The sequence below is a fragment of the Lynx rufus genome, unplaced genomic scaffold (genome assembly GCF_022079265.1).
Source record: "Lynx rufus isolate CCGP_SWC_20201006 ecotype Redwood Valley unplaced genomic scaffold, mLynRuf1.p SCAF_23, whole genome shotgun sequence".
NCBI lineage: Eukaryota > Metazoa > Chordata > Mammalia > Carnivora > Felidae > Lynx > Lynx rufus.
This window is the reverse complement of record NW_025814838.1, coordinates 22,789,333-22,816,548: the sequence shown is the minus strand read 5'-3', so window position 1 is coordinate 22,816,548 and position 27,216 is coordinate 22,789,333. Positions and strand designations below refer to the sequence as shown.

The 27,216-nt window shown below is 60.5% G+C and overlaps 1 protein-coding gene across 2 annotated transcripts; it reads left to right on the top strand.

Moving 5' to 3' along the window:
- The first annotated feature begins 834 nt into the window (after nucleotides 1-834).
- Nucleotides 835-25,938, top strand: KCTD5 (potassium channel tetramerization domain containing 5). Of its 2 annotated transcripts, XM_047087466.1 has the most exons (6): nucleotides 861-1,211; nucleotides 11,041-11,149; nucleotides 12,860-12,951; nucleotides 14,862-14,957; nucleotides 17,949-18,074; nucleotides 24,205-25,938. In XM_047087466.1, exons 1-6 carry the CDS (start codon nucleotides 960-962, stop codon nucleotides 24,232-24,234), a joined length of 705 nt encoding a protein of 234 aa, XP_046943422.1. In that variant the 5' UTR covers nucleotides 861-959; the 3' UTR covers nucleotides 24,235-25,938. The 2 variants fall into 2 exon arrangements, with proteins under 2 accessions (XP_046943423.1, XP_046943422.1); XM_047087467.1 differs by lacking the exons at nucleotides 17,949-18,074; nucleotides 24,205-25,938 and adding an exon at nucleotides 15,879-16,430 and having other exon boundaries at nucleotides 835-1,211.
- Nucleotides 25,939-27,216: the final 1,278 nt, after the last annotated feature.

Genomic DNA, 27,216 nt, shown 5'->3' with positions numbered 1-27,216 from the left:
ACGAAAAGCGGTCATTTTGCTGGTGAAAAGCCTCTTTATCGTTATCAGAAGTTTGATTGGACATTGACAAAAATTTTTGCAGTTTTTAGAGCTGCTGTAGCTGTTCCTTAACACAAAATAGGATGAATCAGTAGTATGTTAGCTGTCTTTCAGGTTGGTGGCAGTCAGTTAGGACATGTATAAAATTCTCTACCTGGTCTGTAGCTGTAACTGTGATGTACAGGCAAAGCAAAAATTTAAAACTTATGAAAACAAATAATGCAATGATATTAGGATATACACTTTTGTATTTTTATTCTTATATAAGGTTATTTGCTGGCTATTGTTGGCCTCTAGTTCAGTCTGTGTTATTTAAAATCTAATATATGAATTATTTGGATTGAATTCATGTTCGGGGCCACGTTGTTGTATGTATTGATGTACAGCCTTGAATGTGAATAATTATTGTAAACTATATTTTACAACTTTTTTTCTGGCTTTATTATATAAATTTTCTATTTGGTCAATGATTTAATCATATAATTTAATGAATCTGTTTCTTCTCCTTTTTTTCAAATATTTGTGCTGTAGACGTAGTTACTGGATGATGAATTTTCCACGTATGCTCGGTAGTCTTGTAATAAAAAAGCATGTAGAGTGTAGACGCTCGCTGACGTAACTCTTCTTTGATGGGGGCGCGGGTCCGACGCGGGCGTGACCAGAATTCCGGGCCCGGAACCCGGCGGCCGCACGCCGCACGCGCGGGGCGGAGGCCGGCGTGCCCCTCGAGCCCGAGGCCCAGCTCCGGCCGGAAGGGGGCTCGGCCGGCCGCTTTTCCGGACCGGAACTTCCGCCCGCCGCGTGACACAAGGGCGGGCGCTTTACGAGGGCGGACCCATGGGCGGGACAGAGTTCGGAGGACGGTATTAAAGACTGGACGCTTCCGGTAGACGGCAGCTGTGGCGGGGCTTGCTGGGATCATGGCGGAGAATCACTGCGAGCTGCTGCCGCCGGCCCCGGGCGGCCTCGGGGCGGGGCTGGGGGCTGGCCTGTGCCGCCGCTGCAGCGCGGGGCTCGGCGCCCTGGCCCAGCGCCCCGGCAGCGTGTCCAAGTGGGTCCGGCTCAACGTCGGCGGCACCTACTTCCTCACCACCCGGCAGACGCTGTGCCGGGACCCGAAGTCCTTCCTGTACCGTTTGTGCCAGGCCGACCCCGACCTGGACTCGGACAAGGTGAGGGCCGCGCGGGCCAGCCCTGGCAGCGGCCCGCCGCACACCCCCTGCCCGCGCTGAGGAGACGCGCCTCGGGTTTCGAGCCCCGCTCGCCCCTTGTCACCCGCCCGGCCCGAGGGCACCCGACCCCCCCGCTCTGGGCCGGGGGAGGAGAGGACGGCGCCCTGTCGCCCACCGCCCTCCGGGTTTCCCAGCCGGCCCACCTCGGGCGCCTCTCTCTCGCCTTCTCTTCGGCGGAGGTTTCCCAGACCCCGGACCGTGCCGTGGACCTACTTTCTTTCCCCCTCTGGGTTCTTTTGCCCCTGGTGTGTGAACTTCTCTTCTGTGTCTTCGTGTACTAACTGGCTCTGGAATCGAAGGACCCTGGCGTCTTCTAATCTTTTCGCATTCCAGACGTTTGACTTAACGTTGGCGTGGGGGGCGGGGGTGGGGGTGTTGACACGGTGACCTGCCTTTCCCGGTGACTTGCATTTAGAGAGTTGGCGCTCCCTCGTTTACGGCCACAACGTGCACCCACTCAACACTCAGAAGGTGCCGCCCGTCGAATAATTTTTCACAGAAAATGTTGCTCGTGTTAAGGGGTGGCGAGGAGGGACTAGGTAGGAATTTTTTTGTTTTCCCGTCCGCTTTTCCCCTGCTCTTCCGAAAGGATAGGAGCTTCTAGGTTTGCAGCGTGCCTTTCGTCTCCGCAAGCGTTCGTACTCCTGTGCAGACGATACAGAAACTATACTATCACCTCTGTAAGTCTTGTGTGGCCGAGGAAGAGCTTCTCAGGAGCTGTCTGGATTGAAACTCCGAAAAGGCCCTGTTGTAAGAATAATTGTTACCTGCGTTTATCCCAGGCAGCTCACATCCTTCTAACTTTGCTGGGTCTTTTCAGTTGAGCCTACATAATTGCACTTGGCTTTGTGCCTCGCCAGCTCAACGTTTGCCAGGCATAAGTCTTCCCAGAAGGACTCAGATCCCTTTTCAGGTTCAAGAAGGCTGACAGAGACCATCCTTGGTGTGGCATGACCTTACCATCAGGAAACGAGAGCTCCTGAGTTACCACCACACCACTTGTCGTTGGTAGAAATCAGGGTTGGAGTTGCTGGCAGTCTAGTCTCCCTTGTCACCACCCCCAGCGGTTTCCATTGCTTATTTGACCGAGCTCTCCACTCTCAGAGAATTGACCTCCCAGAAAATGACAGTCATCTCCAGGGTAGAAATAGCCTTTTGTTTGCTGTGATTTTCCTTTTATAGCGTGGGTGTATGTCTTACTGTGTTGTTTTTTTTTTTTTTTAAACAGTGGGTCACAGTGGCCATTCACTTGCATTTCTACTCGAGAGTTCCTGTTTTGTGTATTGAATCAGATTTGAAATTGCTCTTGTCCACTGGGTTTTTTTCTTTTTCTTTTCTTTTTTTTTTTTTTTTTTTGAGGCAAAGTCTCTCTATTCACTAATACAATTAAGACCCAGTTAACGATAGCTTGCACAGTTAAGTCAATCCATCCCTTTATTTTGCTGTCTCAAGACTGCTTAAAAAATTATGCATGACTGTAATAATCGTCCTTTGGGGGAGGTAATTAATCTAGCAGCGTATATCCATGTTGCTTTCTGTCATCATCATCCACTTAACCACATCTCACTTCCAAAGTGCAACACCGAAATTTAGAACATGAAGCGGGAGATTCAGATTTTGTCTCACAGAGGAGTTGTTAGTAAATAAGGGTTAGTTTTTGTCACGGATGATGGGAATTTGCCAGAAGGAGTAGTGTCAATTCACACCGGTCACGGTGGTAGAGTACCTTTACTTCAAAGAGAAGAAAATGTGTAAGATACCGGGTCCTCTCAGTTTTTCCCCTCTTGGTTCCGATGAAAGAATGCCTCCCATATTTGCTCCCGGATGCTTAGACTCTGAGCGAGGATACAGAGGATGAGGGCGGAGGGGAAGGGTGTTTGGAGAAGTGGGATGCCAGTGATTCCATGATGAACGAGGAACAGGATGTTGATGCACGTGTCAAAGCCTCGAAGCCCTCAGCCGGTAGTTAAAACGAATGAAAACATACCTGGCAGATATCCCTAGGACTGGACGTCAGCACAGACCTGGTGGAAGATTCCAGCTGGGCGTTTGACTAGTGTTGATCGAGCTCCTGGGCTCCAGCAAGCTGGTGTGCGGCTAGGGGTTGGGTGGGGAGACTTGAAGGGCAGTTGTTCCAAGAAATGGGAGACCAGGAACCTTTCAGGAACCCATGGGTTTGGAGTTCACTGGGAGAGTGCCTGGAGCTTGGAAGCCGTGTGGGAGATGTGGACCAAGGGTGGACAGACAGGTTGTCTTCTGAAGATGTGGACAGACAGGTTGTTGGGGAGAGTGGGGGGCGGGGCTGCGACCGGTCCCCCTCCCCCTGAATCCATGTTCCCTGTCTCAGGACTGAGCCTGGGACCACCGCCCGCCCTTTCGGAACTCCAGACCCTTACCCTCTTGTCTCATGTTCTGACTCTGGGCCCACTGCTGCCGTGCCGTTCTCTTTACGGACAACCCAAGCACGAATTCTCACTTCCTCCTGGGGTTTCCTCCGGCGGGGCTGTGTCTGGGGTGTTCATTTCAGTATGTGCTCTGCTGTCCTGGGCCATCTTTCTCCCAGGCTCCTGTAAGGGGCAGGGCAGGCGTGATTCTTCTTCCCGGAAGTGCTTTGTAAATACTTGACGTGTGATTCATTTGGGTTAAGTCTCTTTGTATTCCGTGGTACCTGGCCCATTAGACATTGTTGAAAACAGGTTAGAGTTTGTTTAGAGCTGAATCAGCCCCTGTTTCAGTGTGGAGATGCTTTAGGAGTTAAAAGGGAAACAGGAAATACTGCTACTTGGTGGTTTGAAACCACTGAGATTAAGTAGGATTTGAGGTGGGTTCAGTGTCTGCTGCCGAGCCAGGCCCGGAGAAAACATGAGCTTTTGTCCTGTGACGGGGCCATTGTCCTGGCTCCGGGGTTGCAGATGCTGTGGCGTCAGATGGGTTTTGGAGGGGTGGGGCTTGTCACAGTGCTTCTGACGACATGTCACTCGCAGTTCTTTGCCTGTGCTCACTCCGGGTAGACTCGGTGTTGGCAAGAGTTTCAGACAGAGTTTCGGTTGGAAATATAGTGGAAGGGATTTTACAGACAGGGTGAAGTGACGGGGGTGTGGGTGGAGGTACGAACTCTTAAGTCGCTTGGCAAGAGCAGTGGGGATTCCTCAGAGTGGAAAGAGCAGATTATGTTCCGTGTAACCAACTCAGAGGCGAAAGGCTAACTCCCCAAATTTTTAAGACCATCCCGGGCACTGGTGACAGCTGTGTCGTCCTGTCTGAGGCCCTGAGTGGGTGTCCTAAGACTTGGGTGCATTGCATTTCACGCTTTGGTTGAGGATGTGGCTCTGAGCGTGTTCTTAGCCCCGACCGTGTGCCGTGGCTGGTCTGGGACCTGAGCGAGAGGGGCCCCCCTTGAGCTGGGAGCAGCCTCTCCCCTCCCCCAGGGGAGAGCAGGTGCTTGCTGGTGGTGCCCACATTTCCTCTTCACAGGGCACCTGATCGGATGGCCCTCGGACCTGGACCAGCCCGTGAGCCCAGGCCGGAGAGCCCTGAGAAAGGACTTGCCTTGCCGGCGCCTGAGGTTGTCCCCGCTGTCAGCCGACGAAGGGCAGCCCAGGAGGAAACGCTTGGCCCTCCGGAGCGCTTCCTCTTTCTGCACATGCAGCCTGTGGTTGCTCCTGCCTAGCAGGACGGTGGCGAGTTTGCTTTAAAGCAGTGGTCAAAAACCTACCCTCCATCAGGTGTCTTGCCTGATTTTGCAAATCGAGTTTTATGGGAACGCCGAGGTGCCCGTTTGTTTGCGCGTCGGCTGTGAGTGGGCGCTCGCCGCTCCCTTCCAGGACGCTCCGGGCCAACAGTGTTTAAAGTCCATTAAAGGAGCTGACTGTGCACCAGGGGACGTTAGTACGTGGCCAGGGTGCTCCACCCATGCTGCAGAGCATTTCGGTATGGAGCTAGGGAGACGGAGCGTCTTCTCTGGTGGCAGAGGTAGACTGGGGACTCGGGCCTGACTTTGACTTTGGACACACCGTAACCCGCTGTGTGGCCTTGGGGTAAGCTGGTGCACCTCTCTGAGCCTGAGTTGTGGAGGAGCCTTATGAGTTCAGGAGGAGGGTGTAGGTCACAGCACCTCCACCCAGCGCCTGTGCGGGCTCCTTGCAGTAGACGGAGAGCACCGGTGGCAGTCTTAACTGTTCGCTTGGTTTTCAGAAAGAACTCTTTTCCCTCCCCTTCAGAACTTGTTTTGTTACCGCTTGTTTCTTATGTATACTCTTGGAACCACCGCAAGCCTCGGCCGGCCTCCCAGGGCAGCGTGTGGGAGCCTGGCCCTCCTGCTGCCCCTGCTCCCCACCCCAGAGCTCCTGGCCGATCTTAGGACAGGCCCCAGAGGACGGCTTCCCAGTTCCACCAGTGCCATGGGGGAGGGACACAGCTTCCTGGGCAGCTACTGAGTTTTCTTGCAAGAAATTTGAGGTCTTTGAGCCTGGAGAGCGCAGCTCCAGGCTTCAGGTACCATCCAACCCAATGAATGAAATGGGCTTGAGGCATCCAAGTGTGGGTGCGACACGAGTGTCTCTTCCCGTCGTCCACATTCCGGTGGGTTCTCGTTTCCTCGGCAGCTGGGCTTCCAGGATCTTTGCAAGTCAGGGTTGGGTGGCAGCAGTCCTGGAGCGGATGAGCTGGACCAGCTCCAGCGCACAGGCGGAGGTAGGAGTTGCGAAACAGGCAAGGGACAGGCAGGCAGCACGGTACACCAGGTGGTCGTCGCTTGAGGCAGCGGAGGGGCCACAGGCCTGCCCTTCAGTCCCAGCAGGAAGGAAGGGCATCCTCTGACCCGGGTCTGCCAGCAGGGCCGAGTGTAGGCAGAGGGCAGAGGCCACCTTGGAGGCAGCAGGGCGGTGGCTGTCGGAGCAGCGGGCTCGGTGTGAGCCTCCGGCAAGGCGCCCTGGCTGCAGTGTGCTGACTGCGGGCCCGGCGTGGCCGACACCCAGGGGCCTGGGGACCAGCCTGGAGGCGACCACGCCTCCGTGTCAGTGGAGGGGGCACTGTGGTCGGGGACCCTGGGTCCCTCCTGTGTGGTGCTTCTGCCACAGGGAGTCATGGTGCCCGCCTGTTCCCGTCGCTCGTTGATTTTCTCATGCCAGCAGATTTATAGTGAACACACGCATGCCCACCACCAAAGTAAGTAACATGGCATCTGTGGAGGGTTTGCGTGCAGGTGTTCTGCAGCTGGCATGTCTCTAGGGAGGGGTGCACCTGACAGAAGTGTTGTAGCAGCTGCGACCTGGACGGTTGGCCCGCGGGCTGGCAGGTCCGGTCACGGGATCTTGCCCAGGACGGTCCCCTTGCCCCAGCGTGACCGGCACCCGCCTCTGCGTGCACGGTGGATGCGGCGTCTGCTCCCAGGGGGTCCCGGCCCTGCCGACCTGAACCGGTCACGGTGAAGCATCCCCATGTACTCTGGGGTCTGGCGGGACCCACGTGGGTGGGCCCTTCACACGAACGCTCGGGTTTGCTGCTTGGTGAGCTCTTGTGAGTCGTGTATGTCATCCTAAATTCCAAGTTGAATTGACATGTGGCCATCTGGGACATCCTGGGGGGAGGGCCCTGCGAGTCGAGTGCAGTTTGAGGTCTGAAGACGTTCGTCGCCACGGGCAGTGCCGAGGGTCGGAATGACCCAGGACCCTGACACACGTGCCCTCTGTCCAGAGTCCTGCGTTTCCTATGTTCCCCTGACGTGCGCAAGGGTGTGTCAGCTCTCAGGGTACACAGGGCATCTCGGGGCTCGTGCAGGGAGCACTAAATCAGAACCAGCTGGCACTCCTGGGCATGGGGTGGGGGTGGGGGTGGTTGTGAATTCCAGTGCCTCACACATGTGTCTGGTGCCTCCATTTCATCGTTCGTAATCGGGGACATCTAAGGCCTCTTTGGGATCAAGACTTTGACAAACTATAGAAAACAAAACAGAAGAGGGCAGGGGTTGAAGGTTTTACGTACGAGTTTGAAATAGTCGCTTAAAATGGATAACTTAAGAGTAAAACCTAAGTATTTCTAATAAGGTTCATCGCAGAGGTTTGTGCTCAGAGGAAGGATTCTGTGCTTTTGCATTTAGATTTCAACTGGGAAATTTGACAGAATTGATCTTGGTTTAGCTCAGGACACCCCGCCCTCTTCAGGTCTTGGTGGTTGTGCATTCTCTCCTGCACCCAAGTGGTGGTGACGCTGTTTCCCGGGGTGTTGATGGAGGTTGTGAAGGTGACTGAAGGTGCTCCCCAAAGAGCGCTCACATGTCAACAGAATCATTCTCCATTTATTGTTGTTGATGTTTTTTTTTTCAATGTTATGTTTGAGAGAGACAGAGTTCGAGGGGGCAGGGGCAGAGAGAGAGAGGGAGACACAGAATGGGAAGCAGGCTCCAGGCTCCGAGCTGTCAGCACAGAGCCCGACGCGGGGCTGGAACTCACCGACCACGAGATCGTGACCGGAGCCAAAGTTGGACGCTCAACCTTCTGAGCCACCCAGGCGCTCCAAATCATTCTCCATTTAGAATCTTGTGTGAGAGCCTGACACCCTTGGCCCTCGCTCCTCATTGCCATTTTCAGGACCATGTGGTTGTGTCAATGGAGTGACCCCTGAGGGGTGAGCGGCCCCCACTTCGTCCGCGGTGCTTTGCTGGGCAGCGCATTCGATCCTGCCCTGAACCTGAGAGCCAGGTTTTGCTTCTGGGCGCAGAGTGGGCAGGGAGAACCTCAGGTTAGGGGGCTGTTTATTGGGTGGCCCGCTGTGTCTCCGGCCCCTTCGGAGCATTGATTCCTATCCAGCAATGTGAGCTAAGGGTGGCTGGTGGGCCCCGAAAGGAGTGGACGGGGTGGGCGGGGCTCCCGGGTGGTTTCAAAGCAGGCTCGGCCTCCCTGCCTCCCTGCTGAGGGACTGCAGGTTGGGTGTCTCCTGGGAGAGCACGTGATGTGGGCTTGGCCCTACCTTTGGTCGCTCGCTGGCTCCTCTCCGGGAAATGACTATGAGCACGGGGCTCATGGCCAGGACCTGATGATCCCTGTGGCCCGGCAGCCTCTCCGTGTGGGGCCAACGGTCTAGCAGCCTAAGCTCAGGGAGGCAGGGTTCCGGCTTCCCATGGAGACGCTGGGCTCAGCCTCGGAGGGGGGGCCCACTGGGAGTGGCACCCAGCCGACCTGCGCACCAGCGAGCCACCTGCTCCGGGTGTGCGGCCTGAAAGCCTGAGGGGTGTTGGCGCTCAGTACCGTTCAGGAGCCAAGGCCAGCTTCCCCCGTTTTAAGCCTTTAAGGTACATGTATATTTTTAAAGCCAGCACTAAACAAGTAGGTCAGACGCTAATTCACTGAGAAGTGGGGAAGGTCAGCAGAGGGAAATGATTTGTCAAGAAGCAGTCTTAATTCTGGCTCTTTTATAAAAAACACAAACCTCACCACTCTACAAATGTAGCACACGCTCATTATATAAATGGAGGGCAGGACAGAAAGAGGAGACGGGGGACCCGCGAGTCTCGCCAGCAGCCGGCGTTGACGTCTTGCTCTAGTTCCCTGCTGCCTGTCGTAAGTGTGACCAGACCGGGGTCCTGCCCGCGCCCGCGCCGCTCCCGCACTTGGCGTTGTGGGTGTCGCCAAGATGCTTCTCCCTGGGCTTTTGCTTAAGCAGCCTGAGACTTCTCTTCTGAATTGGGGTGTTTTGTTTTGTTTTCTCTCTTTCCGTGTTCTGTACTTTCCTTTATTTCTGCCACAGGATAGAGGCCCCAGGGCCGCATTCCCAGCACAAGCACGTGAGGTGCTGAGGCCCCTCGCCCCTGTGTCAGCGTGCCGGCCGCAGTGTCCAGGGTCTGTCCACCTGCCCACGGCCCAACCACACTCACCAGCCCTGGAGTGTGCTGCTCACGCTCGGCTGCTCAGACGCGGGGTTTTTACAGAGGAGGTCCTGCCTGTGAGCGTGAGGGTCAGTCTCATCATCCGGGCAGTAGCCCAAGATCAAGGCCCCGGGGATTTTTGGGGTCTCGGTGTAGGGCCCCTCACACTTCCTGTGGAAATTGAAACCTCCCAATGAGCCCAGGTAAGAGCCCCACGTCCTGTCGCTGCTGTCCGGCCCTACTGCCCTCGGAGTCCCTCCGACGGAGATGAACCCCCAGGAAGAAACTGGTCAGAGAGCCCTGGTGGGACTCCGTGGGGGAAAGTGCTTAAGTGCCGCTCTTCAGCGGCAGGGCAGGACAGGCTGGCCTCTCACTGGTGGGGGTGGCACGTCCGGGCGTCAGGTTACCCGGGGCACAGCCTGCCACACAAGGTCACTTGTTCTTTAGCGTGTTGGGGTCCCGTCAGTGAACCCGCTGTTCTGGGTCCAGGCGGGCTCCCCCCGAGGCAGGCTCAGGAGGAGGGCTCTGTGCTTCCCTCCGGGCCGGGCGTGCGGGAGTCCGTGTGGAGGCAGCCGAGGGGCCGAGCCTGCCCACCCTTCCTGTGGGGGAAGCACAGTGTGATGCCGGTCCTCGAGCCCACAGTCTGGCCCCACTGAGGCCTGGGCCCCGTGTGATAGGGAGGTTCCCTGGGGTGCCCTGTCCGCAGCCAACCACCTGCCAGCTGTCTGTCGAGGTAGCAGCGAGCCGTTGAATCATTCCTGAGCTTGGTGATGTGCACATGTCACGTGCTGGACTCTTTTCCACCTGAAGGTGGGGGTGGGGACGAGTCCCCCTCGATTTCGTGTTGTGGCAGCACTGTCTCTTTCTTTCTAGACCTTGGGTCCTTGGGCCTTGCGTGGAGAAGAGTAGGGGTCCAGAGAGACAGGAGGCAGGGGTCCTGGGACAGTGTCTGACAGGTGCTTCTTAGATGGGGGTGGGGGCGTGGGGGTGGAGCACGAGGATGGACCCGGGAGGTCTGCGTGCAAGCGGTGACCCGTCCTGGCCGGAGTTTGGGCGGAGGGCCCGGGTCCTGCCGCTGAGCTGCAAGGCTCCGGGCCCCAGCGTCCCCACACCCGGGGTGCCGTCACTCCCCCGCAGACGGCTGTGGCTCGCTTTCACAGGCAGTACCCCCCACGCCTCTTATTCTGGGTGGGCCTGTGTGGGCTCTACTCCATGGAGGTGTCCTTCGGAACTTCCCCCGCCCCCGTGCCAGGTCGGCGTGTCTGCGGACCTGTCCGGGCTGTGATTGATGAAGCTTGCCGGCAGCTGGGCAGAGGGCCCTAACTCTCAGAGAGGCCCCGGGCATCCCCCGGGAGGAGCCAGGGCCCACCTAGAGGAGGGAAGCACCTTCTGACGGTCTGTTGTGAAGGCCTCACAGACTCCGCAACTGCCGCACGGGGCGAGGCTCCTTTGTCAGCGATCCCTGGGAGGCTCTGGGACCACCTTGCAGCGGAAGACAGGCTTGTGCGCGCAGTCACTCTTCCGCCTGCCTCTGACCCCCTCCCCGAGGTGAGGAGGCCGTGGGCACTCGCCCCGGAGGAGAGTGTTGGGACAGCTTTAAGACGGGAAGAGGCAGAGCAGCTCCTCCGCTGTGCGTGTGGCGCTGCGGTCGCCTTGCCGCCTGAATACGGCCAGGTGATTCCGCTACCAACAGAGCTTCGCTTGGCCCAGACCTGGAGTGGAGACAGACCGGGGTGCGGGGCTGCAGATGGCCAGAGGTGCGCGGAGCCTCAACACGGTGTGCTTGTGGCTTAAGGGGCGCGCGCAGACCCCACGCCCCCGCAACCCTGTGCGTGCCTCCTGGCCTGGGGTCATTCGTGGGGACGCTTGCTTTCTCGTGCGGGACTCAAGATGCTTTGTTCTTTGCAGGATGAAACCGGTGCCTATTTAATCGACAGAGACCCCACCTACTTTGGGCCCGTGCTAAACTACCTGAGACACGGCAAGCTGGTCATTAACAAAGACCTCGCAGAGGAGGGTGAGTTGGGGACAGGGGCCTGGTGGGCAGGAGGACCTTAGGAAGACCTAAGACCCAGACCCCTCTGAGCCTGAGCTGCCCTGTGAGGCACATGCCCCGTGTGCTGGGCCCCGAGCACCCCCATCCCCGCAGAAATCCCGGGTGCCTGCGTCCCCTCGCTGGCTCCTGGCGGCCTCACAGATGTGCCCCGTGGGGCAGCAGGCGTGTGTCTCTGAGAGGTGGGGCCGGCTCGCTGCCTCTCCCCCTGTCTTCCTCCGGAAGCGGAGACTTCGTGGCCTGCTACAGTCGAGGGGCCGGGTCGCCCCCCCACCGTGGGCGGCTCCAGGGGCCTGGTTAGCGATGGGGCTGGGGCTGGGGCTCCTCCCCCCGGACGCCACTAGTTCTCACCGCCGCTTTGGCTCCGGCGGTCACAGACACTCCCGCCGTGGGAGCCCTGGGGCCTCCTCGGTCTGGGTGCGCTCTCCTTCCAGGGCAGCACTGCGCCCTCGGCTCCGACTCCTGTCTGCGCTCAGACGTTCCGTGCGGTCGCAGCAAGTAGAGATGCCGGGAGCGGCCGTTCGCGCGGCTTAAAATGTCACGAGGGCCCTGCGAGGTCCAGGGCGCTCTGGCTCCGGCTGTGACCGAGGTCCCGTGACGAGCGCCCACACTGGACTGGGCTGCTGCTGCCACCCTCGCCGCTTCCGGGTCGTTTCTTTCCCGGGCCTCCAGACCCGGGTCGGCGTCTTCTCTTGAAGTGACCCTCGCGGACGTGCACTCGTGTCGGTGGCAGTGCCTTCCCTTTGTGCTCTGCTCGTGGAGCTCTACAATTGCAGACGAAACTTCCCTGCACGGACTGTTTCTGGGGGGGGCTGCAGACAAGCGGCTGCCGCCCATCTGCTCCTGCGAGCACAGCACACGTAGGGTCCCTGCGCCGGAAGGGGCCGCCTGCCCTTCAGGCCGTGAAGCCCCCCCCCACCCACCCCCCACTCCCACACACAGGCCTGAGGGGCCGGCCAACAGCCTCACGTTCTAGTTGCAGCCTCCCTGAGGGCAGCCCTGAGGAAAGATGCCGCCCACCCCCTCCTCCACCCTGTCCGTGTTGCCTGGAGACCTGGTTGGGCCTGAGCGGAGTCCACGGCTCCGGGCTCCTAGTGCTGCCAGTGCAGGGACACGTTGTACAGAGGGAGGTCTGGCCGGGACAGATCTTCTGGAATGCCCGTGAGCGATCTTGAAGCCGGGCCTTCTCGGTTTGTTCCTTAGAATTTCCTGGAGCTTGAGGGATGCCTGGGTGGCTGGGAGCCACCCTCTCAACCAGCCACAGTCTTCCAGTTTAATGGGGAAACTGAGGTACCAACTGACTCAGCCCTGTACGAGGCCACTCGGCCGGGCCCGGGCCACACATTCAGGGCAGTAGATGGCCCACGGGCTGTGGGGGCAGGAGAGAGTGCCACCCCGGTGTGCCCAGTGCAAGGCTTGGAATAGGTGCAGGTGTGACTGTGCACCCAGCAGCCCACCCGGAGTGACGCGTGCCAGGAGTAGGGTCAGTAAGCGCACCCTCTGCCCTTGATCCTGGGGAGCCCCGCCGAGGGCAGCAGTGTCTGCAGGAAGCCCGAGGGACCGGGCTGAGGAGCTGCCAGTGGCCGGGCCAGGTGGGCTGTGGTTCCACGGCAGGACAGGGGTGAAACATTTATTCCTGGGTCTGGTGAAAACTAGGCATTTTTCTCCTTCCAGGAGTGTTAGAGGAAGCGGAATTTTACAACATCACCTCACTAATAAAACTTGTAAAGGACAAAATTAGAGAACGAGACAGCAAAACATCCCAGGTAAGACCAGTGGCTACTCTGCCCGCAGCTTCCGAGGCCTGACACGTAGGCACCGCTCGCGCCCCTCCCTTCTTGCCGACCGGGGGCAGCCTCTGCGCGAGGCCCCAGGATCGGCGCTGTCCTGTCTCGGTGGTCTTTCTCCACCATCATCCTAGCACCTCATTGCTTGCTCTCTAGCTGCCTCCTCTGGTGCTGCTGGCTGGCACTGTGGCCTGCACTCTGGGCACATGTGTCCTGTCCTGCCCAGCCTACCCTCAGGGAGCCCCACTCCAGGGGGAGGGGATAGACTTTGCCACGGAGGGTGTGGAGTGGGTGTGTGGACATCTTAGGGCATTGTAGGCAGGGACGCAGCAAGTGCAAATGGCCTGTGGCAGGCGTGTGCTCAGCCCACTGAGAGAGCTAGTGTGGCCAGAGGGAAAGCAAGCGGGGAGCTGGCAGTGAGTTCAGGGGTAGACGGTGGAGGTGGGGTTCCTGCAGGACAGTGTAGGCTCCACGAAGACTTGGCTTTTATGGGGAGAGAAGGGCTCAGTCAGCACTCCGCGTGCCCGCCTGGTGGTGCAGATCCCCTCGTGGGACCCATGCGCACTTGGCCAGTCAGCAGTGCCGGAGCCAGTCCAGCCACTCTGCCGCCCGTTAGACCAGAGTTGGAAGCGGGCTGCGTCCGGCATCTTGCGCAGAGGGAGGCGTCGAAGGGTCTGAGGCATTAGTTTGCTGTCGTGTCAGCTCCGCGCTGGCAGAGTGAGCAGCTCCTGTGGGCGGGGCGGGGTGGGGGTGGGGGGGTTGGACCTGGAAGGGGGAGCGCCTGCAGAGCTGCCTCAGTCATCTAGAGGCTCCGCCCGCGTGAAACCCTTCCGCTCCCCCTCCCCCAGCGGGCTCTCCCACCGGGCGCTGCAGGCCCCTGGCTAGAGCGCTTGGCCCTCGTCAGACTCTTGTTGAAGACCTGGCCGCTCAGAGTGGCTGGTCCTAGGCCCGCGGCGTCCCCAGCCCTTCCTCCTGTGGGAGCCTCTCGGGTGCCCTGACAGTCGGGAAGGATCCGAGGAGGGGGCAGGACACAGTCACAGGCTCCCTGGTCATCTCCGGCCACTAGCCACTGCTTTCCCCTCCATCCAGCTGTATGACACAGTCTGGCCCGTCACCTGGCTGCCTCTGTGTCCCCCTCTGCGGGGGGTGGGGGGACGCGGTAGAGGAGCCTCCCCTCACAAGGCCTGGGGCCGTGTGACCGCTGTTGCCTCAACGTCCCTGTGCTCACCTCCGGGTCACATCCCCCGCTGTGCTCCCTCTTTCTGTTGGGACCGCCGCCTCCTGCCCGAGGAGCAGGTCCGGAAGGACAGGCTGCTGGCGGGCGAGTCCCCGAGGTACTCTCAGCGCCCGAGACCGAGCCTCGGCCGTGGCTCAGTGCAGGTCGCGGGTGGGTGCGTCGGCTGGTGGGCCCGGTTTTCTGAAGCCGCTTCACTGAGGGCGGCGGGAGGGCTCAGGGCTGAGCGCCCCGAGCGTCTCACGGCTTTTCCTGGCAGCGGAGCCCGAGGCTGGTCCTGCGAGGCTCCCCGGGCCTCCCTGCCGGGCCTTCCCAGCTGCCTGCACTCACACACGGTGTCCTCCTGTGTCCACGTCCCGCCAAGGGTGCTCTTGGGATTTCAGGAACGTGACTCATTGTATTTTGCAGTTTAGAAATAGAAATACTTGGGGAGGCGGATGAGGAAGTGGAAAACGGCAGCTGTGTGGCTTGTTGGTTTTGCTCTGGCGGATGCGTTCGGGGTTGCTTTGCGCCCGACAGCCTGAGCCCGAGAGCTGGAGGACGCAAGCGGCAGTCTCGCCTGGGTCCCCTGCTGGGCCGTCCCCAGGATTGGCGCACGGGGCCGGGCTGCCGGAGGGCGCGCGGCCCGACTCGTCTGCGGCTCTGGTTCCCCCAGGTGCCGGTGAAGCACGTGTACCGCGTGCTCCAGTGTCAGGAAGAGGAGCTCACGCAGATGGTGTCCACGATGTCTGACGGCTGGAAGTTCGAGCAGGTGAGCCCCTCCCCACCGTGCCCCTGCCAGGCTGGGTTGCCGCCAGCCTGCCGTGGAACCTTTAATTACAAAGGCTCCACCCGGGTCCTCGGGCTGCTGGCCCTGAGGGCCAGTCATGAGGCGTCCGTGGCCTGTGGTTCGCCGTCCCCACGTGTCCTCTGACACCTCACGGGCCGCAGCCTGCGCCCTGTCCTGATTGGACTGGTGTCTGGGGGGGGGGGGGGAGCTATTCCTGGAGCCCCACCCCCACCCCGACACAGAGACCTCCATCCCCGCTCCCCTCCTCCTTTGCGGGGGGCCGTTCTCTGTGTCTCCATCTGGCGTCTCCCTGCGTGTGTGGGATTGACAGCCTCGGTGTATGTTGGCCCGGCCCCACCCTCTTGTCCCCTCGCATCCCCTCCCCTGAGGGCCGACCAGATGGTGGCTTGGGCCCCTGTGTGCTACGGCTGGCACAGATGCCCTTCCCGGTGGGGCTGCCCTGCCGCCCCCAGTCCCCATCCCGCCCGCGAGTGGAAAGGTGCTGCTGGGTCCGGCCCAGCCACGTCCCCCACTTTCCCTGCCTGACGTGAGGACGCGGGTGTTCCTTCCTTCGTGGTGCTCCGGCTCCCGTCCCGTGTAGCCGCGGCCCCAGCGCGGCCTCGGGGCATGTCCCGGGTGCCCTCACGTTCCTGTCCCTCGGGCAGGTCTGGGCTGAGGTTGGGATTTGTGACCCCGCCTGGCCCCCAGCCCCCCAGCCCCCCGTAGCAACTGCCCCGCTCACCAGGCTCCCCTCTGGCCTCTGGAAGATTCCTCTGTCAGTAGCTTCTGTCGGGCGTGGGTTCTGGCCACGGTGCGCAGTCCTGCCCAGAGAGAGGGTGGGAAATGACAGCGTCACCCGGCCTCCCCTCTGATTAAGGCCACATCTTTTCTGTGGGTCTTTAGAAACAACGGATCATGTTGTAGAGCGCCCTTAAATGTCACTAGGACAGGTGCGGCGTTTGCATCGTCCCTCCAACCTGGGGCCAGCTCTCCGGCCTGGCAGCGCAGCAGGGTGAGTGGTTGGTCCCTGCGGCCACCAGGGCTGCTCTCTGTCCCTGACGATGTTGGAACTAGGCCTGCCCTGCCCCACGCTGGGGGTCCAGGTGGCTTCTGACCTCGTTAAACTCATGCCAGAGACCTTGCAGGGACAGGAGTCCCCACTGGCCCTGGTGTCCTCCCTCACATGCAGCCTAGACGAGGGCTGGAGAGATGGGGCTGCAGTCACTGGACCGGGTCACCCTCCCCTGGAGCCCAGTGCACAGCTCTCCTGCACGGGCTTCTGTCTTCCTCATCATGGCCAGTCTGAGGACTCTGTCCTTTAGCCCCTCTGAGTGGGTCTCTACTGCATCACACAGGCCAGCTGCCTCTCTTCCCTTTGAATCTTTAAGAGGAAATTTTTTTAATGTTTTGTTTATTTTTAAGAGAGAGAGCGTGAGTGGGGGAAGGGCAGAGAGAGAGACACAGAATCTGAAGCAGGCTCCAGGCTCTGAGCTGTCAGCGCAGAGCCTGACGTGGGGCTGGAACCCACAGACCGAGAGACCATGACCTGAGCTGAAGTCACACACTCAGCCGACTCAGCCACCCAGGCGCCCCTCTTCCCCTTGAACCTTAACCTGCTTTGCCCACTTTGTGCCTGGAGCGTGTCCTCCTCCCAGTTCTTGCCTACAAAACCCCAGAACCGGTCATGTTCGATGAGAAATGCTCTACTCCTCAGAAGCAGGAGCAGGAAACACTGGAGGAGAAGTAGGGCAAGAGCCCCGACCCCTGAGGGGTCCTGCCACCACGCCTGGGTCACCAGTGATCGGCCACGAGGCCAGAACAAGGATCTGAGGGAGGTTCAGAAGAGGCTGGCATGCCTCGTGAGAACGTGCAGACCGTTGTCAGGGGCCACACGCCCGCAGCTCAGTCTGCACCCAGGGCCGTGTACCCCCAAGGTTCACGGGCGGTAGGACACCTCTCCCCACACTAGTGAGCCTAGAACAGACTTCGGAGCGGCAGGGAGCCCGTGCAGCCTGCTCTGCCCTCGTCTGGCCACGAAGGCTGTATGCTTGCCGCGTGGCCTTGCCCGCTGCCCCCGCCGTGTCCTCGTCCCCCCACAGTGCTGCTCGTAGTGCCCCTGCCTTTGAAAACCTCACCATGGTGTCAGGCTTTCTTTGGACTCCTTTTGCGTTTAAAAGCGCATGAGCCTGTGGTGGCTCTGGGCTAAGCTGGGGCGGGCGGGTCGGCCAGTCGGGGGGCACCCGCATCAGCCGAGCCTGAGGTGTGTGGAGGCCACAGCGTGCCGGCGAGCACCCCTGAGCTGACCCTTCCACCTGCCTTCCCTCCCCACACCACTGTGCCCCCTCCTCGGTTAACGGCCCTGGTGGGAGGGGGCCCGGTGGCCGCAGCAGGAGCGAGGAGGGCGCCTGGGAGCCCATCACGTGTGTGTGATGAGCCACACACACGGCTCTGAGCCAGCCGCCGCTGCCCCCTCGTGACCTCCCAGCACAGGCTCCCTCTCCTGGGGGCCCCACCGGAAACCTGACGGAGCCGGATGTCCCAGCAGGGATGGGCACGCGTGGTGTGTTGTGGGACGGCGTGTGTGCACGCGTGTGCTGTGTGGATGTTGTGGGACTGCGTTTTCCGTGAGTTCGTTAGAAACCTCTCGTCCAAGACCTGTCCCTTAACCTCCCGAGTGCCGGCTGTCTTCAGCGTGGGTGTGGGTGCCAGGCCAGGGTCTCCCTGCCGGTGGGGGAGGGGTGGGCGCTGGGCCGGAGTTCCCCTGCTGGTGGGGGAAGGGGAGGGGTGGGCCCTGCGCCAGGGTCTCCTGCTGGTGAGGGAGGGGTGGGTGCTGGTCTGGAGTCTCCCTGCTGGCGGGGGAAGGGGTCGGGTGGGCGCTGGGCCGAGGTCTCCCTGCTGGCGGTGGGGGGGACGGGGAGGGGCAGGTGTGTGTGCAGTGCTCCAACCCCATCACGCTGCTCTCCTCTGTCCCAGCTGGTCAGCATCGGCTCTTCCTACAACTACGGGAGCGAGGACCAGGCTGAATTCCTATGCGTGGTCTCCAAGGAACTGCACAACTCCCCGTACGGCACGACCAGTGAGCCCAGTGAGAAGGCCAAGGTGGGTGACTGCGGGCTGGCGGGCTCCGGGCACAGCCGTGAACACTGTAGCTCCCTGCCCGCGGAGGGGCTTGTGGCCACGGAGGCTGCCCTTTGCAGAGCTGAGCTCGTCTCCTTAGGGCCTTGTCGTTTCTCATGGTTCGTATCGCGCTCCCGGCCACACAGGCTGCTGGGAGGCTTGTGCACCTCGTGCTTGTCGTTTGCAGTCCCGTAGTTCTCGCCTCGTGTCAGAAGCAGAGTTCTGGAAGGAAGGACACGTAGGCCCTGTGGGTCACAGGTGGTGGAATGAGGGGTCTCTGAACGCAGGCTCCCCCTTGGGGCGAGCCCCTGTGGACTCTGTGGCCCATGCCGTCTGCCAACACATCTTCTAACGGGCAGAGTTGCTTCTGGAAGTCTGTCTTTTAAGTGATGCCGTTGTAGGCTGTTTTCCCGAGGACTTGGGACGTCCAGGCTGGAGAGTGCCCCACTGTCCCCGCCTCAAGTGGCACCTGCCTTAACCACATCCATCCTGGTCTCGGGGGCCGCGTTTGGCTGGTGAAAGCAGACTACCGGGAGTGTCGCCTTGCTCGGCCCCTTGTAAACTGTCACTGGCTCCCTGACAGGCACTGGCTCTCCTGCCTGCCAAAGAGGCCAATGCGGCCAGGGTATAAATGCCCGGACGACTGTGCTGTGGGTTTGCATGGTAGCCTCATGGCCCGGAGCCGCGGCTGGCCTTGTCCAGAGGTGGCAGGTTCTAGTGGCCTCTCCTCTGGGCTCCTTCCTGGGGTCACTGACTCCAGATGCTTCCGTTCTTGGCAAAGTCCGGTACTGGCCAAGGCTGGCACCACCTGGCGGGACTCCTGGGCCTGCATCCAGCCTGGGGGGTGGGCGGCCACGGGTGGGGACCGGGCTGGGGCGGCACCCCTGGTGAGCACAGGAAAGGGCCGCAGCCAGGATGACTTTAAACCGGGGACTCCCCAGGCTTCCTCAGATTCGTGGCCTGGGTGGCCTCTGGCCGGATCGCCACCGGCCCAGAACTGCCCCGTGACCCTTTCAGGGGCCTCCGTGGAGGTGTGGGCCCAGGAACAGACAGCAGAGTGTCCCCCAGCATGTTAGCTTTCCCAAAGTGGCCATCTCCGTGGGGCTCGAGGCAGCTTGGTCATCACAGCATGAAGTTCTGTGTCTTCACGACGGGGTGACTGTCTGGGACGCGGGGCGTCCAGAGGGGGGGGCTCCTGTCCACGGCCCGGACTCAGCACGTAGCTCGTGTGCAGGATCCAGGGCAGCCTCTGGGTCAGGGAGCGTCCCCGCGACACCGGGCCTGGGACGAGCCTCCCGTGGAGTCTGGGGTGGAAGGTGGCCCCAGCCTCACAAGGAGGCGGAGTTCTTGTGTAAGTTGTTCATTTTTAGAAGGTTTTATTTCTGAACTTGAAAAGTTTTCGTGGCCGAGCTTCACCAGGGCAGCCGCCTGAGCTCATTTCCCTCGGGCGGGGCTTCAGCTGCAGAAAGCTGCGTCTGTGCTGTGAGGAAGCTCCAGGCGTGACCCCAAATCCCTTTGCTTTTGAAAACGCGGCCCTATTTTTCTCTCCAAAAATACCTCGCTCTGAAGTGTTGCAGCCACGGTGACTTCTAAACGGGGGCAGTGGCGGGAGCTCCCCAGGAGGCGGAACCATGGTTGGGGCCTCCAGAAAGTCGTGGAAAACCACTGGGGCCGGGCTGGGGGACAGCCTGGTGGCAGCGGTGCTGCGCGTCCTGAGGATGGGAGTCAGGCGGGGGCTTAGTGAGGGCAGCAGTCCACACGAGGGTGGAGACCGCAGGTTCGAGGGCTTCCCGGACCCCTCTGCCGATCTGACATTTGCTGGAAGGACTTGCGGAACTCTCCGGCGGCAGGGATGCGTGGGGACGGGGCGGTGGCTGAGGCCAGGAGGCCTGGTGGACACGGAGCTCCCTCGTGTCGTCTGTGGACTCAGGACCCGTGGTAGCATGTGGAGCACTGCCCGCCAGCGATGTCCCCCACCTCTGTGTCCGGAGGTTTTACTGGTCTCGGTGAACTGGACGAGATCAGTTGACGATTGATCAGTGACCGATCTCCCGCTTGCCTGATCGCAGTCTTCAGCCACCGGGCCCACTGACCCTACCATTGTCACGTTCTTAGACCGTCGTGTCTTCTCTGGAGCCAGCAGCATAGGCCAGACCTCGACTGGGCACGGTTCAGTTCTTCACTGAAAAGAGGGAAGGAAGACTCTGAAACTTAGGGAGTGCCAGGCCCAGGGAAAATGGCCATGCATTTGTTTTTCTCCATGGCCCGTCTGGGCCTGTGGGTTCGGGGCCCAGGACCACCCCCGACGTGGGGCAGGTCCGTGTGTGCGTCACCACATGGCACCATGGGAGCTCCTGACCCCAAGTGCCGCCGCCCTGGGCGGACGCGGCCTCTCTGGGTGGGCTTCCCCCAGCTGCCCCCCCTACCCCACCCTGCACTGACGGTGCCCTCTCTTCTTCTCCCTTGCCGCATGCTGCGTGCCGAGCCAGAGCGACGACGAGGAGACGGGTCCCGATGGGGATGACTCAGATTAAGTGTAAATGTCATGGTGAGCTCTGTCACCCTTGAAACTGACCACTCACCGTAGTTTCCTTGACCCCAACCCTTCCTCCGCTGCATTTTTCCCATACCTGTAGTTGACAGAGAACCTTCCACGCTTGACGCTGACTGTAGATCTCCAGTGGAGCCAGCCTGTCTGTTTCCTTTAAGACATCTGCATGGGTAGCCCTGGAACCTGGGCTGGGGTCTCCGAGAGCCCTGTGTGTCAGGCTTGACAGGACCTCCTCGCTGTGGGGGTCAGCGGGCCAAGGACATGGGCCTGCCCCTCCTGGGGACTGGCAAGCACCCAGACCCTGGCTCCCCCGCTCCTGTCACTCTGCTGTGGTTTCAGGACCACAGAGACAGGGCTGTGCCTTAGCGGGTGGACCTCAGTCCCCATGCCAAAGCCCACAGCGCCTCTCACCCTGAACTTCACACAAGGGATGCTGAGAGAGGGGAGTCTCTGAGGACTTTCTTTCCGTTTGTCCTATGATGAGGGGCTCCGCTAATGCTCCCTCGGCCCCCAGCTGCTCCCCACGTCCCTGTGTTTCCTGGCCTCTTCCCTTGCCCAGCTCTAGAACCCAGCTGTGTTGACCACCAGCAGGGGCCACCTGCTCTGTGCCCTCATCTTGAGCACAGGAAGTCACCTAGAGAGGGCAGGTTGCTGGTGGGCGAGCCAGGTGTCATCCAAGGAGCTCCCCTGCTCCCTCCAGGGCCCCCATTCTCGGGCCAAGCCATACAGGTCGGGGCTCCTCAGCCTCTGTCTGACCCGGGAAGAGCTCGGGAAAGGCGTGCAGCCAGCCGAGCCCTAAAAGGTTGGCCGTCGGGCCGTGAGAACTCTGGACTGGGGATTGCAAACTCAGAGCGGCATTTCCATCTTTAGTTATTTTCTCGATGATCGTATAAGTATACAACATCCTCGGTGTTGCCTCTCGACCCTCCCGTCCTTGAATATTTGTTATTTGGTTTTTTAAGGAAAGTTTGCAAGCCCTGGTCTGGGCCAGCGACCTGCAGTGCAAGTCTGCTGTGTATCTTCAAACTCACCAGTAGCCACGGTGAGAAAGTCCAAAGAAAGGCAAATTTGTGCTCATACTGTCAATTCAGTACGTGCAGAACCTCAGAAATCGTGGAGATACTTACTTTCCTCCTCGAAGTCTCTGAGACCACATGCGTAGTTTGTGTTAGTGGCCCCCTGTTCGGAGCTGCCGCGCCTGGGGCTCAGCAGCCACGTGGGCCGTGGGCTCCTGGATCGGCCTGGCCGGATGCCAAGCTGTGCTGTGAGCCTGGCCGGGCGCTGGGGGAGCGTGGGGGAGCCTGCCTGCCGGCCAGGCGCTGGCTGCACCCACCTCCTCCGGGAGGTCAGTCTTGTCTCAGCGCCCGCCCCCCCGCGGTTCATCTTGCTCCTCCCCGGGGAGCTGCTCTAGGGGCCTGGGCTTGGCCCGCTGAAGCAGCGTCAGCCTGCCCGGGCCCGTCCGCCGGGGACTTGAGGGACACAGCTGGTGTCCGTGGGAGGCGGCCCAGGTAAGAACCCATGCTGGGTGGCCTGGCTTGTGACCGTCACAGGTCCTGGGAGGGGTTTTCTATCCTTGTTAGGAGGCGGTAGTTGGGCCTCACTCTGGTGGGGCAGCCCCTCCTGTGTTGTCGCCTTGCTCTGGGCCACGTTGCGGTCGCATAGGCTTCCTCCTTTCCGCCGTGATCTCAGATGCTCCTCTCCTCTGCTGGGCTCCCTCAAGGTGAGCGGCAGCTCTGTGCTTCATGGGCTCCCACCGATTCTGGCTTGCCCTGCAAACAGCAAAGATGCTGGGGCTGGGGCTGGGGCTGGGGCTGGGGCTGGGGCCAGCATCTTGGGAACAGAAGGGACCTGCAAGGGCTGAGTGGGTGTGTACGATCATCCCGGTCACCTCCTTGGGCCGTGTCCCTCAGACAGGGTCCATCTGGGCTGAGGAGGGATGTTCAATCTGGGGTGCTGTTCCCCCATCACAGCAGAAGGTGCACCGTACAGGAAGAAAAGCGGGGTCCCGGGTGGTGGGCACAGTGGGCCGGAGAGCATGAGAGCATGCCTCCTGGGTGTTCGGAGCCCTCAGAGACGTGCTGGGCACGGGTCCAGGGACCAGTAGGGGCATGTAAGGCACCAGGGCACAGGCCGGAGTGACCCTCAAGAATTTGTGACTCCTGAGTGATTCCGGACAAGTGACAGAGAGTGACTGGTGCCCCCGTTCCTGTGGCCACACTGCTCTGGGCAGCCACCCTGGCCTGTGAGCAGGTGGTTGGGGGCTGGTGGGGCCTCCCTGGAGACTCCGTGGCCAGAGCAGCCGTGTGGACCTGGTGCCAGCAGGCTGGCCCCTCCCGGGGCACAGTCCCACCTTGTGCCTGGGTCCGGGGCTCAGAAACAAGGTGTCCTCAGAGCCATATCTCACTAAGCTCCGGAATTCGAGCAGAAGATGCCTCCAGGAGGCTAGCTCTCACACTGCCGACAGTGTGGGCTATCTCCGGTGCCCACCTTGGCTGGGTTGGGCCAGGCCGGGACTCAGGACGTTTCTCGTGGTTATCTGGTGTTTAGCCATACCGTACATATTGATCGAAACCACAAGGTCTGCCAGCTCTGAAGCCCCCACCTGGGGACACAGGGCAGTCCCTTCCCCAACCTGGTCTGCGTGGGGTTCGGCTCCGCAGGTGTTTGCCAGGACTCAGGCCTGTCCCCAGGTAGCTCCAGGCCTTGAGAAGCTCCCAGCCTGGTTTGGGGGTGGGAAGCACGGATGCCAGGGCTGAGGGAGGGTGGGGGCCTTGCTCTGTCCCTGAGATGCCGAGGAGGAGTGACAGACACAGGGACGGGCATCGTGGCCGAGGAGCTTTGGGCTCTGCGGGGCTGCAGCAAGGAGGGGTTGGCACCCTTGAGGTGTCCGGTCCGGTCACAGGGAGGCCAGCACACCGTGAAGCAAAATGTCAGCCCTGCTGGGCAGCGTGCAGGGCGAACTGGTGGGTTTGGGGGTGATGGGGTAGTCCTGGGGGCTCAGGCTTCCGGGCTTTGTGATTAGCGCAGGGTTGAGGGGACACTGGGGGAACTTGGTTTGTGATGGGACACGGAAAAAGAAAGAGGAGCAGGCTGTCGGGGGACCGACGGTACCTGGTCATACACGGGTCTGCAGCCCAGGACTTAGCCAGGCTGGACACTCAGGACTTGGTGCCTGTCCCACAAGCCCTGGCACCCTCGGGGGGGTGGGAAGAGCAGGGGTGGCTCTCAGAGGACCTCTGGGCCCTTGATAAGGAGCCACTGGTGTGGGAGGTGGGGGCACATATGTCTGCCGTGGGCCAGGATGGAGAGCCGGAGGGCCCCTGGCAGAGGGCCAGAGGTGCGTGAGACGGCCCCCTCAGTGGGGTCTCCCGGCCCTTCTCTGCCCCTGACCTTCGTGCTGGCCTCTTGGGCCCCCTGGGGCCCCCCGGGCGTGGACTGGGGCTCTTGGGCCCTGCTTCTGGTGCAGGGCGCCTCTCTTTGGGGCCTCGTGGCTCCCAGCTGGCCGCCGGCCGAAGCCCTGTCCGCACCTGAGTCCTTATTCTCTGTGTTTGGCGTTTTCAGATTTTGCAAGAACGGGGTTCGAGGATGTGAGAAGCATAGTGTTGACAGCTGAAGAAACATTTTATCTTTTCCCAAGATGCAACGATCTGCCATGTCGAGGAAGCTTGGCCGTGAGAAGAAACCTGCTTTTGACAATTTCTCTAGAGATCTGGGTGTGGATCCTTTTTTGCCTCTGAGGTGGGTGGTGAGAGACGGGACCAGCTGTCTGAGGCCCGGCATCCCCACTCGGAGGAGGCGTGCTGGCCAGGTGGGGGTCCCCACGGGGCCCCCGCTCGGTATCCCGCGTGCCGCATGGGCCCGAGGCAGGATGCTTCCAGCCAGCCTAATCACCGAAGAGCATTTAAAGGACAGCGTTCTTGGTGCTACATAAACAGTCTATAATGGAGCCTGGGCCTTGCTGGTAGGAAGCGGCTGCAGCGCCATGGCCCGGGCTCTGGGTGCCCGCTGGCACCCACGTGCGCACCAGGCCCTGGTCCTCGGGTCGGGGAGTCTGCTCTGCCTCCCAGGCGGGAGCGGTTGGCAGTGTCTCGCAGCCCCAGCGGCTCCCGGGAGAGGCGGCCTCCGCGTGTTCACTACTTTCCGGGCCTCGGCCGTGGGCCCGGGCCTCCTTCAGAGCCAGGCTCCCCCGGCCTGACCCTGCCTGGAACAGTCGAGGCTTCTCCATTTGTATTTTCCAGGCAAGAGAACTTTGCACCCCTTTTTCCCCAGCGTGGATGGACAACCTAGCGTTTTTACTTTTTAGAAATGCCTGAAAGTGTTGCTGCGTTTTGGACCGATCTGTTAAGTCACTCAAAGGGAGGCAGAAGTCCGTCTCGTGCGGCCCACCCTCAGGCTTGTGGGGAGCCGTTGCCCGTCAGTGCCTTTGTCTCGCCTGGGATGGAGGCCGGGGCGGGAGGCCTGTCCACCTGGCTTCCGGAGCGGAAACTCCGGGTCACGCCGAAAATTGGATGTTTACAGTGCATCACAAATCTCTCTTGCCGGCTCTCTCATTTTCTTTGTCTAACTATGCAGTTCTCTGGTGTTTCTGGGGTGTTTGAGACTTCACACGACCTGCACGGGCTCTGCCCACACGACCTGACATTGGAGCCACTAGAATCCCTGTAGGAACCGCTGCTCGCATGCTCTGAGGACAGGCCTTCCTTAGCTGGCCGTGGGGGCTGTCCGCGTGCGGGGGGCCTGGCTCGGACGTGCAGCTCTCGCCTTCCTTGCTAGGATCGCTGTGCGCACTGACCGCTGCTGGGTGGGGCGGAGGCTCTGACATGCTTCGTTTCCAATGCTTCTGGAGGCTTCTCGCCTGTGCCCTCTTCTCCTTTGCCAATGACCTGATTAACCTACTTCTCCAGCACCCAGGACTTACCTCCTCCTTTTTGTAAGGTCTGTTGTATGTTGTTGACTGTTGGCTTCAACCGTTCATAGCAACCTTTCTATAGGGCACATTTAGGTCCTCGTGACCCGCCCTCCCGGTGAGCCCCAGGGAGGGGGGCAGCCCCTTAGTGGCCTACGGGTGTACCTGTGGGGCCCTGCTGGCCACCTAGCGTCGTTTGATTTGTGACCTTGACATAATAGATAGGCTTGTTGTTTTTTAATTTAAAGATATTAAGACTTAATTCACTAAAATTTATTCTAAGGGGATATTTATACTTTTATACTTTTTTAGGTATCCGTATTTTATCAGCTTACAGCCTAAGTTTCCCCTGAAAATAGCGAATAAAGTTGTGTATTTATGAATGAGCAGAACAACTGTTAGTGTCTTAAAATGTGTGGAAAAGCAGCTGCTGCAGAAACGCTGCCCTGGGCTTGTGGTGACCCGGACGCAGTCAGTGGCCAGGGCGGAGCCACCTGTGTATTGGCTGCCTGGCGAGGGCCCGGCGAGGACCGAGGCACAGCAGAGCAGCACGTGCCCATCTCCCACCTCCACCAGGCCAGCCCCGGCCGCCTCCCCTACCTCTTGCTGGCATCATGCCCCCATCCCCGGGGAGAAGAGCTCATCTTCGAGTGGCATTTTTAAGGCACTGATGCCTCGCGGCGTTGAATGTGTTCACCTGTCTCGTCTCTCACCCTGGCCAGAGGCACCAGTTGTGTGGGAATTTCTCCGCATCCAGGGGCACGTCCCGCCAGCATGCAGCCTCTCTGGCTCCCCCTGGTGGCCCCGGGCTGCCCTCCACGCTTGGGGGAAATTCCCACCCCCTGTGCTGCAGCGCCGCCCCCCTGAGGTTGGGAGGGATGCCTTTGATCCCCAAATACTGGAGCGTCTGGCTGCCCAAACCCCCAGCCGAGTCCCGAGTGTCCATGCTGCTTCCAGGCATGCTGCTGGCCTGGGGCCAGGGGTCCCCGGGGTCCTGGGGTTTGTCTTGCCAGCCCAGGCTGGGGAATGGGACCTGCTTGCCCGGGTGGCGGGGGTGCTGAATTCTCAGGTGCTCAGTGCACAACTGGGAGCGCGTGGGACAGGACTCCAGATTCTGCCTCTGTGAGTTTGCTTTCTGCACAGACTGAACTTGACGTTTTCCAGCTCTGGGGATAACAGAGAACCTGAATGTGTCTTCAGGTCCCTCTGCCAAGGTCTTGCGTCGTCCCCATCAAAGCCCCGAGCTTGTCTCCTGTCCAGGCGAAGGACTGGAAACCGCCGGTCATGAGGCTGAGGGCCCTGACGCGGTCCACTGGGCAGGCAGGCAGGAAGCTCTGCGTTGTGAGCCTGGTGCTGTAGGCACAGCACGCCCGCCGTCAGGGGTGTGGGGAGGGCAAGGGCACAGCTTTCTGGGCAGCCAGCCCTGGCCACCCCGCAGGAGGCCAGCGGGCCAGACAGAAGAGGGAGGTGGGTGCCTGGAGTATGCAGCTGCTGGGCCCCCAGCCAGAACCTGGGGCACCGCACGGGGGTGGGCACCACCCCTGATCGCCTTGTCATGCCTCCCTCCCCTACGCCCACCCAGCAGGTCTTTCTGGCATCTTCCATCCTCCCCAGAGCTGGAGGCAGTGGCTGGCTGGTCCCCCCCCCACTGCCCTTTGGTCACTGGG